Genomic DNA, 15,939 nt, shown 5'->3' with positions numbered 1-15,939 from the left:
TTCTGGGTTTGCGGCGTTTGGGAGCCAAAACGTTCGAGAACTCAACTGTTCAAAAACCAAGGTACGACTGAGGGTTCTGCAAATTCCAGCTACTTGGATGCAATGCTGAAGACTGCACAAAATGGCTCTTTTTTTACACCCTAAACTTCATGCTCACCCTGTGTGTGTGTGCAGCCTTGAGAAGCTACACATTTCAATCAACTGGTCTATTTTCTTTGTCCTTGAAATTCTGGGAAGTATTGAACTAAGTTCTACTCAGAGTAGAACCTTGAGTTAGTTGTGTCTATTATTGTCAATGGGCAGGGACAGTAGGCGAAACAGAAAGGTGCAGCCGCCCCCCAACACTGCCCCTGCGCTGGAGTCCTGCTTTCCAGGGTCATCCCAATCTCACTGGAATCTGCTGCCATCACCTCTCCTCACTTCTGCAGTGGCAAGGGGTCTGTGGGGGCCCTGCCCCATTGGATTCTGGCACAAGATGGTGGCTGCCTCAGCCCTTCTTATGGGCAGACCAGCCCTGTCAGTGGGTCTCTCTGAGTAAGAATAGCTTTGGTCCAAACCCTCTGTTTGGAGTGCTGCATATCTCCTCACACCCCCTCCATGTTCTGTCTAGGCCAAAGGCCATGCCAAAATGCGGCTGAAGAATATGCGGAGCCGTCTGATGGAAAAGGTAAGCCACTCCAGACTTCTTCCTTAAAATGATTAAAGGTGATGTACTGCTGGATGAGTGCTCAGCGGTTCTTGTTTTTGCATTTGTTTAAAACCCAACTGAAAATTGTTTTTAGAGTTTAATTTTTTAAATTAAATTTCTGTTTTACATGTTAGAATATTCACTTAAACAACCTTAAAATATCAATAATAATAATAATAATAATAATAATAATAATAATAATAATATTTTTTAAAAAAATATTTATACCCCACCCTTCCTGGTTTAAAAACCAGGCTCAGGGCGGCTAACAGCAAATTTAAAACACTGATTAAAATGCAACTTGAAAACAGCATAAAACAGCATAGAATACAACATAAAATGCAGCATCAATATCAATAAAATTCAAAAATTTAGGGTCATTGACTTCCCTTCCTCTCTTTCCATGGTTCATTTTGCACAACATAAATCCCTTTGTATTTTATATAAACTGAACCATTCAGTATTCCATTATTACATCCATCAAAACTTATTTACACTATGGAATTTATCTTAATGCTGCCCACGTTTTCAAATAAACACAATTCCCCCCCATATATTCAATAAACATTTTCCAATCTTCTTTAAATGTATGTTCTTCTTGTTCTCTTGTTCTATATGTTAGGTCTGCAAGCTGCAAGCTGCACATATTCCATCAATTTAAGTTGGCAATCTTTTAGTTGGGACTTCTCTTGTTTTCCATTTTTGGGCTAACAAAGCATGAGCTGCGGTAGTAGCATTTCCTGATACCTGGGTGTAATGGTTCTAGGGGTTGCTCGTTCGTAAGCCGGTGCAAACACCTGGCTGGGTTGCCTGAGTGAACCTTTTCTGTCCGGACAGCCACTCACCCGTGCCCGTCTCAATCACTGGCAGAATCCGTCAGTTGGCGTTTCTTAAACTTCTTCCAGCAAAGAAGCTCTTTGACGCCTAGTCTCCTCCTACTCTCTCTGCGCGAAAGCCTTCTGCGCAAGGAGGGCGTAGGCAGCGGAGGACCCCTACTCTCCCCGCTGGTCCCCGGCAAGGAGTCATGAGACCGCCTCGCCACTTCCCCCAGCTGCCCCCCTTCTCCACTGGTGCTACGCTGATTCTCTTCCCCAGAAGATGGGCTGCCTCTCCCAATCCCAGGACGCTCTCTGGAATCTCTCTGGATTTTGCTCTCTCCCTCCGGCACTGATGGCAGTTCCCTGACACTGGGTGAAAATTGTTTTTAAATATGATTGAATGTTTTACAAACAGAAGAAGAGCCTATTGGATCAGGCCGATGATCTACCTAGTTTAGCATCGTATTTTCACCTTGGCCAGCCAGGTGTTTGTTGGAAACTTGCAACCGCAATGCCCCTTCCGATCTTCAGGAGGAGGGGGGGTTGTGGGATCACGACCCTGCCCACACTCGCTCTCGGACAGGGATTCCCCCAATTAGCATACCCTGTGGCGCCAGCCAATCGGCTGGCGGCAGGGGCGGGCCTTCGTAGGGGCCACTTAAGGTCAGCACCCCTCGGGGAGCGCCTAGGGATATGCATCTCGGGTGGCTCCCCCTGTTGGTGTTTAACCCTTCCCGGTCAGACCGGATAGTCGGTTAGGGCCAATGCCTAAAGCCAATACCCTTCTTTCCTGTAATCAATAAAGTTGTGGCCATTTTCGCCCATTAACCTAAAACTCTGTGTCCGTTGTCTTCATTTATTCCACCTGTGGGGGGGAGGGAATAGCCACACAATAAGAGCAACACTCTCCCTTCTTGTGGTTTCCAGCAACTGATGTTCAGCAGCATTAATCCCTCCAACTGTAGAGGCATAATATAGTCATCATGGCTGGTAGCCATGGATAGCCCTCACCTCCAGGAATTTGTCTAATCCTCTTTTAAAGCCATTGGGGTGGGTGACCATCACTTACTCCTGTGGGAGGGAGTTCCATAGATTAACTATGTGCAGTGGGACACCGAGGGTCGGGGCGAACCACCCGATGGCGCACGCGCAGCAGTCCATACGGTCGCCATGTGAGAGGACGCCCGTACGGACAGTGCACGAGAGCAGCAGCCCATACGGAGCCGCGAGAGCGGCGCCCATACTAATTGCGTGCGCACACTCAGCCACTCTACAGCTGGGTGGGCAGTGGGTCATCTTGGTCAACACACCCCCGAGCGGTGCCCTGGGCGGCCCGCCCCCACTGCCCCCTTTTGTAAGCCCCTGACTATGCGCTGTGTGAATAAGTACTAAATGGCCGTGGTCCTGTATAGCTGAAGGAGCGTCTCCACCCCCATCGTCCAGCCCGGACACTGAGGTCCAGCTCCAAGGGCCTTCTGGAGTTCCTTCACTGTGAGAAGTGAGGTTACAGGGAACCAGGCAGAGGGCCTTCTCAGTGGTGGTGTCCACCCTGTGGAACGCCCTCCCATCAGATGTCAAGGAAATAAACAACTATCTTACTTTTAAAAGACATCTGAAGGCGGCCCTATTTAGGAAGGTTTTCAATGTTTAATGCTGTATTGTGCTTTTAATTTTTGGTTGGGAGCCGCCCAGAGTGGCTGGGAAAACCCAGCCAGATGGACGGGGTATTATTATTATTATTATTATTATTATTATTATTATTATTATTATTATTATTTTCTTTTATGTGTCCTGAATCTTCCAACACTGTGTTGCCAGGGGCAGGGGAGATAGTTTTCTCTATCTGCTTTCTCTATCCCATGCATAATTTTATAATTCCTTTCCAATTCTGTGCTGCTAGTAGACATGCTGCTACTAAAAGAAAAGTAACCAAGGTCCAATTGCTCTTCTTTAAAAACAGTTAACAATCTTAAACTCGGGGTACATTCCACATATTGACCTGTAATATACTGGTAGCTTATTTCTGTAAATACCCCCTGCCAGAAGGGGAGCCAGGGTGGTGTAGTGGTTAAGAGCAGTGGACTCATAATCTGGTGAACCGGGTTCGATTCCCTGCTCCTCCACAAGCAGCTGCTGGGTGACCTTGGGCTAGTCTCACTTCTTTAAAGTCTCTCAGCCCCACTCACCTCACAGACTGTTTGTTGTGGGGGAGGAAGGGAAAGGAGAATGTTAGCCGCTTTGAGATTCCTTAGGGTAGTGATAAAGCGGGATATCAAATCCAAACTCTTCTTTATACACTCACACGTTTACTGTGTAAAATGCTGTTCAAATGAAGTTTTTGAGCTATTTGAAAAATTCCGGACATATGGCAACCCTAACTATTGCAGCCTCTCCAGTTAGCTTTGACAAGCTAGCTGGTGTGGGGTCTGGATCAGGACCGGATTTAAGTCTGATGAGGCCCTAAGCTACTGAAGGTAATGGGGCCCTTTATATGTCCAGCTGTCCTTTGCCAACAATAAATTGTCGCTGTTTTTTGTGTTGAATATATGCTATATGGTAATTTATGGACCTAATAGGTATCTAAAGCCATTTGCACATAACAAAATATGTATTTTATCAAAGTAATTATTACAACCAGTCCATGCAGAATGTAGGCACCCTATTTATAGAAATGAGCAAACCAGTGATATTTTAGGGAACAGGCTAGCAGGTGGGGCCCATTACTTACATCATAGGAGCCTACACAACACAAAACACTCTTGCTGTACGTAGGTTTTATTTTATTTGTTTATTATCTTATATTTTGGAAATGTACATCCAGTTTCTTTCTCCTTTAAATTTTTTGGGGGCCCCCAAGAGAGTGGGGCCCTAAGCTATAGTTTGTTTAGCTTATACGTAAATCCGGCACTGGTCAGGATGGGAAGCAAAGCTTATGCTCAGAATAATCTTGTCCTCTCTAGGATTCCAGTACAGGCCCTCATCGACAGCGAGGGCATTCCTCGAACTGTGACCATATCTCCGACCCCATCATGCCCACCAGGAATAGGCAGTCTGAAAGCTTGCAAAGCCGGTTGCCCATCACCCAGCACTTTGGGAAGGTAAGGGGGGAAATGAGTAATTTAAAATGGGTGGGGAACCTGCATCGCTGCCACCACCCTGAGATAGTGTTGGACTGTAGCTTCCATCATCCCTGGCAGTTGACTGGAGCTGAGGGAATCTTGAAAGGTCATAGTTTCCCCATCCCTCACCTAAAACAACATGTGAGGAAAAGAAGAGGAACCGGGGCAGGGGGCACCCGGAAGAGGATTCCCCCAAGAGTGTACAATGGTACCTTGGGTTACAGACGCTTCAGGTTACAGATGCTTCGGATTACAGACTCCGCTAACCCAGAAATAGTAGCTCAGGTTAAGAACTTTGCTTCAGCATGAACAGAAATTGCATGGCGGCAGTGGGAGGCCCCATTAGCTAAAGTGGTGCCTCAGGTTAAGAACAGTTTCAGGTTAAGAACGGACCTCTGGAATGAATTAAGTTCTTAACCCGATGTACCACTCTAACTGCATTGGTGCAAATGGGCAGCCTTAACACTTGCTGCATGTACTCTGTGCAAATGTGGAGTCACGGATGTCCCTCTGCAGGAGATCAGTGCAACAGCTTGTCTGATAGTCGTAAGCCACTTGCATGAACAACACAGCAGGCAGAGTCTGTGGCCCTCCAGAGGTTGTTGAATTCCAACTCCCACCAGCCCCAGTCAGTATGGCCCAATGGTCGAGCAATATCTGATGGGCCCAGGTTGCTTACCTCTAACACAGGTGTAATAAACGAAAATCTGCCCTTATTCCCTTATGGGGGACACAAGAGCCCTTATAGAGTCCTTTGTAGGTTCTCCATCGGTAGGAGAAAATAACAGAGGTGAACCAGAGAATATTGAGAAGCAAAGCAGCTTGTAAGCCTGATCTTTATTGAACTGTTGCAACAGGGGACTCCCCTCACACACAGGAGAAGGAGGAGGACCCAGAACCCAGGTGTGCCCGCCCTTATATAGACATATTAAATTGCCAGCCTTGGAGTCCAAGACACCCCCAGACACATCATACCTACATCACAGAAAGGGATGTAGCTCAAGAGATATCCGAGTGTGTTTACTTCCTGTCTGGCAAGTTACGTGTTAATGCTTATTTGATTGGATACCCTGGGGAGCCTGGCCAGTCTTTTGTAATGATAAATACTTAGTTCCTATATTTTGAAAAAACAAAATGATGCAAAAGCACTGGCGGCGGCGGCACAATGAGTGGTGTGTGAAAGGGCTCTGGAGAGGGGCTGCTTTAAATGGCGGCCACTCGAGCGCTGCTGCTGCTGGCACCAACAAAACCCAGCCCCCTTCCTCCTCTAGGCAGGGCGGGGAGAAGCCAGGAGGAGGGAGGGAGGGAGGAGGCACCGCCACTGCCGCTGCCATGTGAGGGAGAGGGAAAGAACGTATGCGCTGGCGATCCACGCAGTGATTCCTGGACCGTCTGCGGGCAGGATCCAGAAGACAATTGGGCCACGGGCCTTAGTTTGCTGACCCATGCTCTAACATAAGGAAATGAGCAGAGTAGTGCAGCTCCCATTGTTTACCAAACAGAGGGCCTTCTCGGTAGTGGCTCCCGCCCTGTGGAACGCCCTCCCATCAGATGTCAAAGAGATAAACAACTACCTGACATTCAGAAGACATCTTAAGGTAGCCCTGTTCAGGGAAGTTTTTAATATTTAAACGCTGTACTGTTTTTAACACTTGATTGGGAGCCACCCAGAGTGGCTGGGGAAACTCAGCCAGCTGGGCGGGGTATAAATAAATTATTATTATTATTATTATTATATTATTATTATTAGGTTCAGTGGGTCTTACCTCCTAATATCACCTTGCATTCAAAAGTCTACTTGTGACTGTGCTTCTTTGTGTCAAATGTAGAGAGCAGCACTGTAATCATGAGAGCTGAGTTCACAATTGTAGCAAAAACTAAGTTACAATATACAAACCAAAAAGACAGGACAGAAAATTTGGCTGAATTAATTGTACAACACATATGGGCATTGTGTACTATTTAATTGCCATGTCTTCTGCTAAAGAATACTGGAAATTGTAGTTTGTGAGGGTGCTCAGATATTCTCTGTTGGAGATCCTTAACTCTCCTTGCAGATCAACAATTCCCTGGTGAGAGGGAATGACTGAAAGTGGGTTTGTTGGCGGTAAAGGCACATCCAGTGTTAAGGATTGCCAAGGATGATGCCTAATGTTTAGGGAAGTTTTTAATGTTTGATGTTTTATCACTTTTTATTATTATTATTATTCTGTTGGGAGCCACCCAGAGTGGCTGGGGAAACCCAGCCAAATGGGTGGGGTATAAATAACGAATTATTAGTAGTAGTAGTAGTATTACTAATGGAGAAAGCAGCCTGGCTGTCCTGAGAGTCTCCAGCTGAATCCATGCCCCACCTTACACTAGAGTGGGGAATATGTAGTTTTGAATCATGGAGAAAGGGCCACTAATCACCAGGACATTTTGTTTTGGACAAGGGGATCAGAACCCTTACAGGTGTGTGTCCAGTGCCAGATTTACATATAAGCTAAACAAGCTATAGCTTAAAGGTAAAGGTAAAGGGACCCCTGACCGTTAGGTCCAGTCACGGACGACTCAGGAGTTGCGGCGCTCATCTCACTTTATTGGCCAAGGGAGCCGGCGTACAGCTTCCGGGTCATGTGGCCAGCATGACTAAGTCACTTCTGGCGAACCAGAGCAGCGCACGGAAACGCCGTTTACCTTCCCGCTGGAGCGGTACCTATTTATCTACTTGCACTTTGATGTGCTTTCGAACTGCTAGGTTGGCAGGAGCAGGGACCGAGCAACGGGCACTCACCCCGTCATGGGGATTCGAACTGCCAACCTTCTGATCGGCAAGTCCTAGACTCTGTGGTTTAACTCACAGCACCACCCACGTCCCTAAGCTATAACTATAGCTTAGGGCCACCCCAAAAAAATTAAAGGAAAAAAACTGGGTGTACATTCCCAAAATATAAGATAAAAAACAAATAAAATAACACCTACATACAGCAACAGTGTTTTGTCCTGTGTAGGCCCCCAATCATTTTAAGTTAGAGCTTAATAATTATTTCACTTCTTCTTAATTGTATTGCACTATTAAAATACTTCTTCTTTAATTGTATTTCAGTTCAACAATTACTTTGATAAAATTATATATTTTGTTATGTGCAAATGGCTTTAGATAACTATTGGGTCCATAAATTACCATATAGCATAAATGTTGTGCTCTCTTTCTCTTCACAGTCTCGCCCCAGGCGACCACAAAGACAGACCAGCAGTACAGAATTGGAGTCACAAAGGTAAGGCCTGCTTACCGCCAAACTCTCTTTGCTGTTCTCAGCTCTGCTTGCCACATCCTGTGAGTGTTTCAGGGCTGGCCCAGCAGGTGGATCAGAATCTGCTGGAAAATGATCCTACACAAGCCTCACTGCAATTAATTAGGTTCTGTGACTGGGGGGGGGGGGGGGGAGAACCATGCTCAGCTAAACCTCTTGGGCTACAGTGCTGTGCACCCTTAAATCTGAGAATAAGTCTCACTGAGCTCAGAGGAAGTTTCCTAGTTCTGAGTAAACCCAGAGGGATGGGAGGATTATCTCTAGGGGAAACCATCACTGCTCTTGGGGGTGTCATTGTGCTCCAGAGTTCCACAGATGTTTAAACAAATAATTTCCAAAATGATTAAAAAACAAACAGACCAGTGGTTTTACTCATTTGTTCTTCCATAAACACTCAGGGATGAGGTATTTGTTGTGTCTTGTTAAATGATTAAAAATAATCATAAGCTGCCATCATCTTTTTGTGGTAAAAACAGAAGAGTCTGCTGGCACCTTGAGGAAAAACTGTTCTACTGTTTAGTTAATTTGTCTTCTAGGCTCATTATTTTCAAATCTGAAATAGTAATTTAGACAGCCAAACAGAACATCCCCTCTGAATCGCGCTTCTGAGGAGGAATTTATGTATTTATTTATAAACCTTGTTTTTTAAAAAAGAAGTAAAGTGTGGCATAAGCTTTTATGGTCCAGAGCTCACTGCTAGCAGACTGTTGCTCTTTTGCCAGTAGGATTAAATCACATACTAGTAAATTCAAGTTGTGCAGTTAAAGTAGATTTGAAACTCACTCAGCTGTACCAAACTGAACTTTATGCAGTAAGGAAAGTGATGGGGAAATGCACAGGTAAAAAGTGGGTTGACAACTGCTTGGCAGTTGACAGGGCATCAGATGCCATTAGCCAGTCACAGTTCTATTGTGCTTTTCCATGGTCAATGAATGGAATGGGTAATATTCCAGCAAAATATTAAAATACAATAATGCATCAAATATTAAAATCTTCGCTAAACAAGCCTTCAGATGTCTTCTAAAAGTCAGGTACTTGTTTATTTCTTTGACATCTGGTGGGAAGGCATTCCACAGGGCGGACGCTACCACCAAGAAGGCTCTGTGCCTGGTTCCCTGTAACTTTACTTCTTGCAGTGAGGGAACCACCAGAAGGCCCTCAGATCTGGACCTCAATGTCCAGGCTGAACAATGGGGGTGGAGACGCTCCTTCAGGTATACTGGGCAGAGGACGTTTAAGGCTTTAAAAGTCAGCACCAACACTTTGAATTGTGCCCGGAAACATACTGGGAGCCAATGTAGGTCTTTCAAGACCAGTGTTATATGGTCTCGGTGGATGCTCCCAGTCACCAGTCTAATTGCCGCATTCTGGATTAGTTGCAGTTTCTGGGTCACCTTCAAAGGTAGCCCCACGTAGAGCACATTACAGTAGTCTAGGGGTCAGCAACCTTTTTCAGCCGTAGGCCGGTCCACCATCCCTCAGACCATGTGGTGGGCCAGACTATATTTTGAGAAAAATAATGAACGAATTCCTATGCCCCACAAATAACCCAGAGATGCATTTTAAATAGAAGCACACATTCTACTCATGTAAAAACACGCCGATTCCCGGACCGTCCAAGGGCCGGATTGAGAAGGCGATTGGGTCGCATCTGGCCCTTGTGCCTTATGTTTCCCACCGCTGCAGTAGTCCAAGCGGGAGATAACCAGAGCATGCACTGGTTCCTGCCATCTGAGAGCACAGAAAAGCGTTGGAAGGAGAAGAGTAGTAGCACCATCTCTGCAGATTTCCTTAGCACTATTCTCTCTCTCTCTCTCTCTCTTTTTTTTTTTTTTAAGGAGAGGCATGTATTTAATGTGCATAGTGACATATCAAATGGACAGAACATATCCACCCTCTTCAAAGCATGGAAGGGTGCTAGGAGCTGCCTATGTAGAAATGCCTCTTTAGAAAAACCCACACAGCAATGCAAGAGACAGCAGGAACTGTGTCCCATTAATAGGCGGAGCCCTGATTAATACCAGAGTGGGTGTGATTAACTTGCAGATAGACACCACTGGTGAAAAATTAGCATTATAACAAGGCAGAGTGCAAAGTGGGACATTGCCTTTCTATGGCGAAATGGCCCCTCCCACAGGATCATATCTGCTAATGAATTCCAAATGTGGCTTCTCTTGAATTCTTTAGCAAACAGGACAATGTCGTACTTGGAGGAGCTGCACAGCCCCTCCTGTAAAGATAGGTGAGCCCTGCCCTGTGGCCACCCAAGCCGAGTTTTGTTTTCGTGAAGTCCCTGTGAGTTTTGCTCCACAGGCATTTTGCAGAGAGCATGGATGCGGGAAGAGGGTAACAGAGCAGGCCCAAACAAGCTTTTACAGGTCACCTACACCCAAAATAAATTTAGAAGCTGTTCTGTGGTGCAGCTCGACTGTCGTGCAGGTAATGTGATAATTAGCAGTGTTCAGCTCAAGCGCTGCCCGGGGCTAGTCCATAAACGATCACAACAATGCAAATCTACCTACCAACCTACTGCCTTTCACATGGGAGAGGAACAATTGAACATAGCCAGATTCAAAACAAGGATGAATTGCCTTTCCTGGCTTTCCAGCTTTCTTCATAAACTACAGCAGTCAAAATCTTGCTGAGCGGGGCCAGAAACAATACAAGGAGGGGCAAATGCGCCTGGTTCCCTTGGCCATTGTGTTGCGTGAACATGCTCATCTCCCATGTCACTTTACATGGACTTTTCGAATGTTGTTGTTTTCATGTACCGCAGGGGTCAGCAACCTAAGGCCCAGGGGCCGGATGCAGCCCAATTGCCTTCTAAATCCGGCCCATGGACTGTCCAGGAATCAGCTTGTTTTGACAAGAGTAGAATGTGTCCTTTTATTTAAAATGCATCTCTGGGTTATTTGTGGGGCATAGGAATTCGTTCATTTCCCTCCAAAAAAAATATAGTCCGGCCCACCACATGGTCTGAGGGACAGTGTACCGGCCCACGGCTGAAAAAGGTTGCTGACCCCTGATGTACTGTATAGCATTTTATTCCTGATCACATTTCACATGTGAAGCATATATTCTTCCAGGGAAGTTTCCCACTCTTCCAGCTCAAGCTCGCTGGACTGTTCTTTGGAGCCTGGAGAAACTGAAAATCTGCACCCGCACTTCCTGGATACAGGTGGGATTGATCTCTTAGGTGAAATCTTTGAGACTCTAAACTTTCTGGAGCCAAGCCAAGCCCAGCGGCCACTCTATGGAACGCGGAGCCTGGACTTCTGCAACCTAGAAGAGAGGAACTTCTATACTAAGGTAAGCCCTCCTAGTTTGGCTCTCTGTACACCTGTCAAAGAGGCCAAGCGTGGAAAGCAGCAAATTCCAACTCAGTCTCTTTGTCTTTTGTAGCTGAGGCCCAGCAGGAACACACTCCATGAACCCCTGTCTGAGGAAAAGGATGATGATGATGATGACGACGACTCATTGTCCGAGGGCACCCTGCTCACAGCCTCTCCGGATCAGGAGCATGTGCAGAGTGCTCTGCTAGTGTCCACTAGAGCAGCAGAAAATAGCTGTGAGAAGTGGGACCATTACGTCCCTGAACCCGAAGAGATTCCTTGTCCTGAGAAGTCAGCAGTTCCATCGCAAGGGGAGACAGCAGTTGTTACCGCTGGCTATGAGCTGCCGCAAGTGGCATGGACCCGGAATATAGACCACGAGAACTCCAGCGCAAATGAAAATGGAACTGAAAGCTGCACTGAGGTGGAGTCTGGACAGGAGTCTAGGACTGACCAGATGCTCAAACTTGCTCCAGCCATTGCCGCCGCCGAGGCAGAGCCACCAGCAACCAATTGCTCCGGCATCCGATCACCTGCGGCTTTGTCCCAAAGAAAAGTGAATGTGGACACCGACTTCAAGACCAAGCACAGCGTGCCAGCCCTTGGGGTGGTCACTAGACCACCATACCCCTTGACTTCCCGGCCCTTGGCCAAAGTGTCAGAGCTGAAGAAAAGATTTGAGGCCTAGAAAGTGAGTGAGGAGTCTGTAGCCTCGGAAGAGGAACACCTGTCTGCTTTTTTGACTTCCGGGGTGAAGTAGTAGCTTCTGTGGCTGGGGGCCGCACTACAGGCCTCTCCTCTGGTGCCACAAGGCAGCTCTGGGCTTTGAAAGGCACTGGGGGAAACACCCCATCGCTCCGGGCATCAATAGTGATTGCTAGAAGCAGAACTGGGTTCTACTCCTAGTCCCAGTGCATAGGACTCGCTTCCTGCCTGACTTGTAAGCTGCCCCCTGCTCACTACTCGGAGACAGTAGTGCTTTTTTTCTGGGGGTACGCATACCCCTGAACACTTTGTGAATCTAAGTTTGGCCTCATTGAGGGGCAGAATTTCAATACGAGTAGGAAAATGAGAGTACCCCTAAACATTTTTAAAGAAAAAAGCAGTGAGTGTGTGTGTTTGTGTGTACATACATTCATATTCCTGGGACTGGGGGAAAGACTGCTTTAGCACCATTCCTCTCCTAAACACAGGAAACTGCTCTTCATGTAACTTTTCCCAATATGGAAACCATATCAGGGAAAGTATGTAACTAGAAAAGGACAAGCTATCATCATGGGCTGGTTCAACATATGCACTGCTTGCCACCCAGTGGCTGCAACATCAGTTAATTTTTGGGGGGGGGGGTTGCGCACATGCGAATAAACATAAATAAAACCAAGCAACGTTAGCTCCAGATGTGGTAATAGCCACTGACTTAAATGGTTTATAGGTAGAATATTCAATAAATTCATGGAACAGTGCAGGTCTGTCGATTGCTGTTATTTATGCTAGCCAAATAGACTCTCCAGGTTCAAAGTCTCTGAATACCAGCTGCCTGGGCAGGGGTAGTATTGCAAGTGAGGCTGGTTCCTCCATTCACTGCTTGTGGCCTTTCCAGAAGCACCTGGCAGACTGTTGCTAAAATCAAATCATTGTAGGTAAAAGATAAATGTAAAGGACCCCTGGACGGTTAAGTCCAGTCAAAGGCAACTATGGGGTTGCAGCACTCATCGCACTTTCAGGCCGAGGGAGCTGGTGTTAGTCCACAGACAGCTTTCTGGGTCATGTGGCCAGCATGACTAAATTGCTTCTGGAGCAACGGGCCACCGTAACGGAAACCAGAGTGCATGGAAACACCATTTACCTTCCCATCACAGTGGTACCTATTTATCTACTCGCGCTGGTGTGCTTTCAAACTGCTAGGTTGGCAGGCGCTGGGACAGAACAACGGGAACTCACCCTGTCGTGGGGATTCGAACCGCCGACCTTCTGATCAGCAAGCCCAAGAGGCTCAGTGGTTTAGACCTCAGCGCCACCCATGTCCCACAAATAGTTGCATCTTTGGTCTGACCCACCAAAGGCATCCTTATGCCCCTGATGATTTTGAACTGAATCAGTTCATTCCATCATCCTGTGCCTGGGCACTCTGATGAAACTCATGTAGTTTATTCTGCAGAGATGAAGCCAGACAGCCCTCTTAGTACTAACCCGGAAACATGTATGGCTCTTCCAAGTTATAGCTGGCATATGCAGATGGTAAAACTTGTTTCTCGGAGAATGAATAATGGAGCAGGAAGGAGCGGCCAGAAACAGCCTCTATCAGCATCAGTGCAATGTTTACACAGTGAAGAGCAGCCCTTTCTCAAGGGGTACAGATGATACCTATATTTCCAGCTATTCCAAACCCGCTTTGCACACTACAGAATCATAGGATCTTAGAGCTGGAAGGGACCCAAGGGTCATCTAGTCCAACCCCGTGCAATGCAGGAATCTTGGCTAAAGCATCCACAACAGATAGCCATCCAGCCTCTGTTTAAAAACCTAAAAGGAACTTTCTTTCTAGGGGAAAGAATGCCAGAGGGAAAATAGAGCAAGGAACTGTCAGATGGAATATCTGTCCACAATCTCTCCCCCTCCTCCTCCTCCTGCTGCTGCTAATAATAATAATATTTTTTTATTATTTATATGCCGCTCATCTAGCTGAGTTTCCCCAGCCACTCTGGGCAGCATCAAACATTAAAAACTTCCCTTAACAGGGCTGCCTTCAGACGTCTTCTAAAAGTCAGATAGTCAGATAGTTGCTTACTTACTTGACATCTGATGGAAGGGCGTTCCACAGGGCGGGCGCCACTACCGAGAAGGCCCTCTGCCTGGTTCCCTGCAACCTCACTTCTCACAGGGAGGGAAACGCCAGAAGGCCCTTGGAGCTGGACCTCAGTGTCCAGGCAGAATGATGGACGAGCAGTTTTTGTTTGGGGGCATTTTTACTTCACAGTGCCCAGCCAATGCACATGAAAGCAGAGGACGTTAGACTTTGCAGATGAGGGTAAGCTTTGAATTTTCTGAGACAACTTGCAAAGGGAATGGGGACCCTATCCCCCCCCCCCCCCCGATCTTATTGAACTACAACCTCCATCATCCCCATTTATCCATGGTGGCTGTTTGGGGCTGCTGATTCCCCATCCATGCAGTAGAGTACCTGTTGCTGGCACAAGGCATTAGGGAAATAAAGTCATGTGTACCTAAGAACTTGCAGGAGTAGGGAATACTTATGGAGAGGGCAGTGCATATGTTCACAGAGCACAAGGTAACAGCACTGGCTTCCCATACGTCTTGTCTTCTCAAAGCATCAACAGAAACCAGCAACAATATAAAAAATCAGTTTATTTTAGGAAAAGGGAGGGGGGAAGATTTTCAGTGAAGAAAGAATAGCGGATTGACTTTGCAATGAGAAGGAAGAGAGAGGTACCCTTCCTTCTCTGTAACAGGTGCTAACCATTCCTCCTCTAGGGTGGAAGCTTTCCATGTTGAGGCATTGCACAATGCTACTGCCTTATGGGGAGATGGATCTGCAAGCAGTGGAGCCTGTTGGCTTGTGGAGGGGGACCTGATCCACCGGGAGATCCACCAGGGAATCATACAGCAATAGTGGTTTCACTTCTGGCATCAGAGTTGCATGTTTTAGCAACTGTCATATTTGATTTGGCTGAGTATCCCACCTGTTTAAGGATGTGAAAGAACAATTGGATCAGGGGTGCAAGGACATACAAGGAGACATCTCAGCATTCAGACTTAGAAGAGTACATTTCTAAGTTGCCTTCTCCCTCCTCCTAAAAAACAGGGGCATAATATAACTCGTGCACATTGCCTTGCCTTTGCAAACAGCTTGGTAAGATGCCTCTAACGGCAAAATGCTACTGAGGACACATCACACAGCCCAACGCAACCTCCTGTTGCACATGCCTAGATATGACATGCGCTTTGTACCTTATCAAGCATACAGTGGTACCTTGGTTGTCAAACCTAATCCGTTCCAGGAGTACGTTTGACTCCCGAAACCATTCGAAAACCAAGGCACAGCTTGCAATTGGCTGCAGGAGGCATTCAGCTTCCAAAGAATGTTCGCAAACCAGAAGACTTACTTCCGGGTTTTCAGCATTCGGGAGCCAAAACATACGAGTACCAAGGCATTCGGGATCCAAGGTACGACTTTAGATCTAAAAATGTGTGACGAGATTATTATAGTGAAAAGCCAATTGAGATGCTGTCGTATATTGCATTGATTACTGTGGACTGAACCACTAAGCAGAGGACAAAAGCCAATAGACCCATTTCCCGATTGGCTTTCGCTTCATTCGGTCTGCATTATAAACATTAACACCCACAATAACTATTCAAGTTTTCTGTGACAGTGGCTTCAGGTTTGGAAAGATATTGTGTAAATAATATTGTGGGAGAAGCTTAAGGAAACCCAGAACTAAAAGCAAGGAGTGCCCCATAAATGCAGTGCCTTTTTAATTATATTTTGTTGGAAACATAACATCTGAGTGAAGCACAGTGAGAGCCAAACCCGTATTCCTCAAGGCCTGTGCCAGGGGCTGACACTTCCAAGTGGCGGGCTTTTGGACGGCCTTAGAGCTGCAGATAGCCAAACTGACCCACAGGACAACATCCCCCAGAGATGTTTTCCTACACACATCCCAC

General features: G+C 46.5%; 2 protein-coding genes across 4 annotated transcripts in view; one reads left to right on the top strand and one right to left on the bottom strand.

Annotated features, from left to right (window-relative positions):
• Positions 1-12,643, top strand: part of DENND1C (DENN domain containing 1C) — a 55,081-nt gene extending 42,438 nt beyond the window's left edge. Inside the window, exons 20-24 of one of the 2 annotated variants that reach the window (XM_081845007.1) lie at positions 611-667; positions 4,467-4,604; positions 7,830-7,885; positions 11,008-11,230; positions 11,324-12,643. In XM_081845007.1, the coding sequence (XP_081701133.1) occupies positions 611-667; positions 4,467-4,604; positions 7,830-7,885; positions 11,008-11,230; positions 11,324-11,941 (1,092 nt within the window). In that variant the 3' untranslated portion in view covers positions 11,942-12,643. The remainder of the gene's footprint in view (positions 1-610; positions 668-4,466; positions 4,605-7,829; positions 7,886-11,007; positions 11,231-11,323) is intronic. The other variant, XM_081845008.1, reaches the window with a different exon arrangement.
• A 1,956-nt stretch (positions 12,644-14,599) lies between these two features.
• The window catches only part of CRB3 (crumbs cell polarity complex component 3), a 30,235-nt gene continuing 28,895 nt past the window's right edge, over positions 14,600-15,939 (bottom strand). For both annotated transcript variants that reach the window (XM_081845722.1, XM_081845721.1), the window contains exon 5: positions 14,600-14,954. In XM_081845722.1, the coding sequence (XP_081701848.1) occupies positions 14,871-14,954 (84 nt within the window). In that variant the 3' untranslated portion in view covers positions 14,600-14,870. The remainder of the gene's footprint in view (positions 14,955-15,939) is intronic.

Source organism: Podarcis erhardii, assembly GCF_964252035.2.
Source record: "Podarcis erhardii genome assembly, chromosome: 17".
Classification (NCBI taxonomy): domain Eukaryota; kingdom Metazoa; phylum Chordata; class Lepidosauria; order Squamata; family Lacertidae; genus Podarcis; species Podarcis erhardii.
This window is presented reverse-complemented; position numbering and strand designations above follow the sequence as displayed.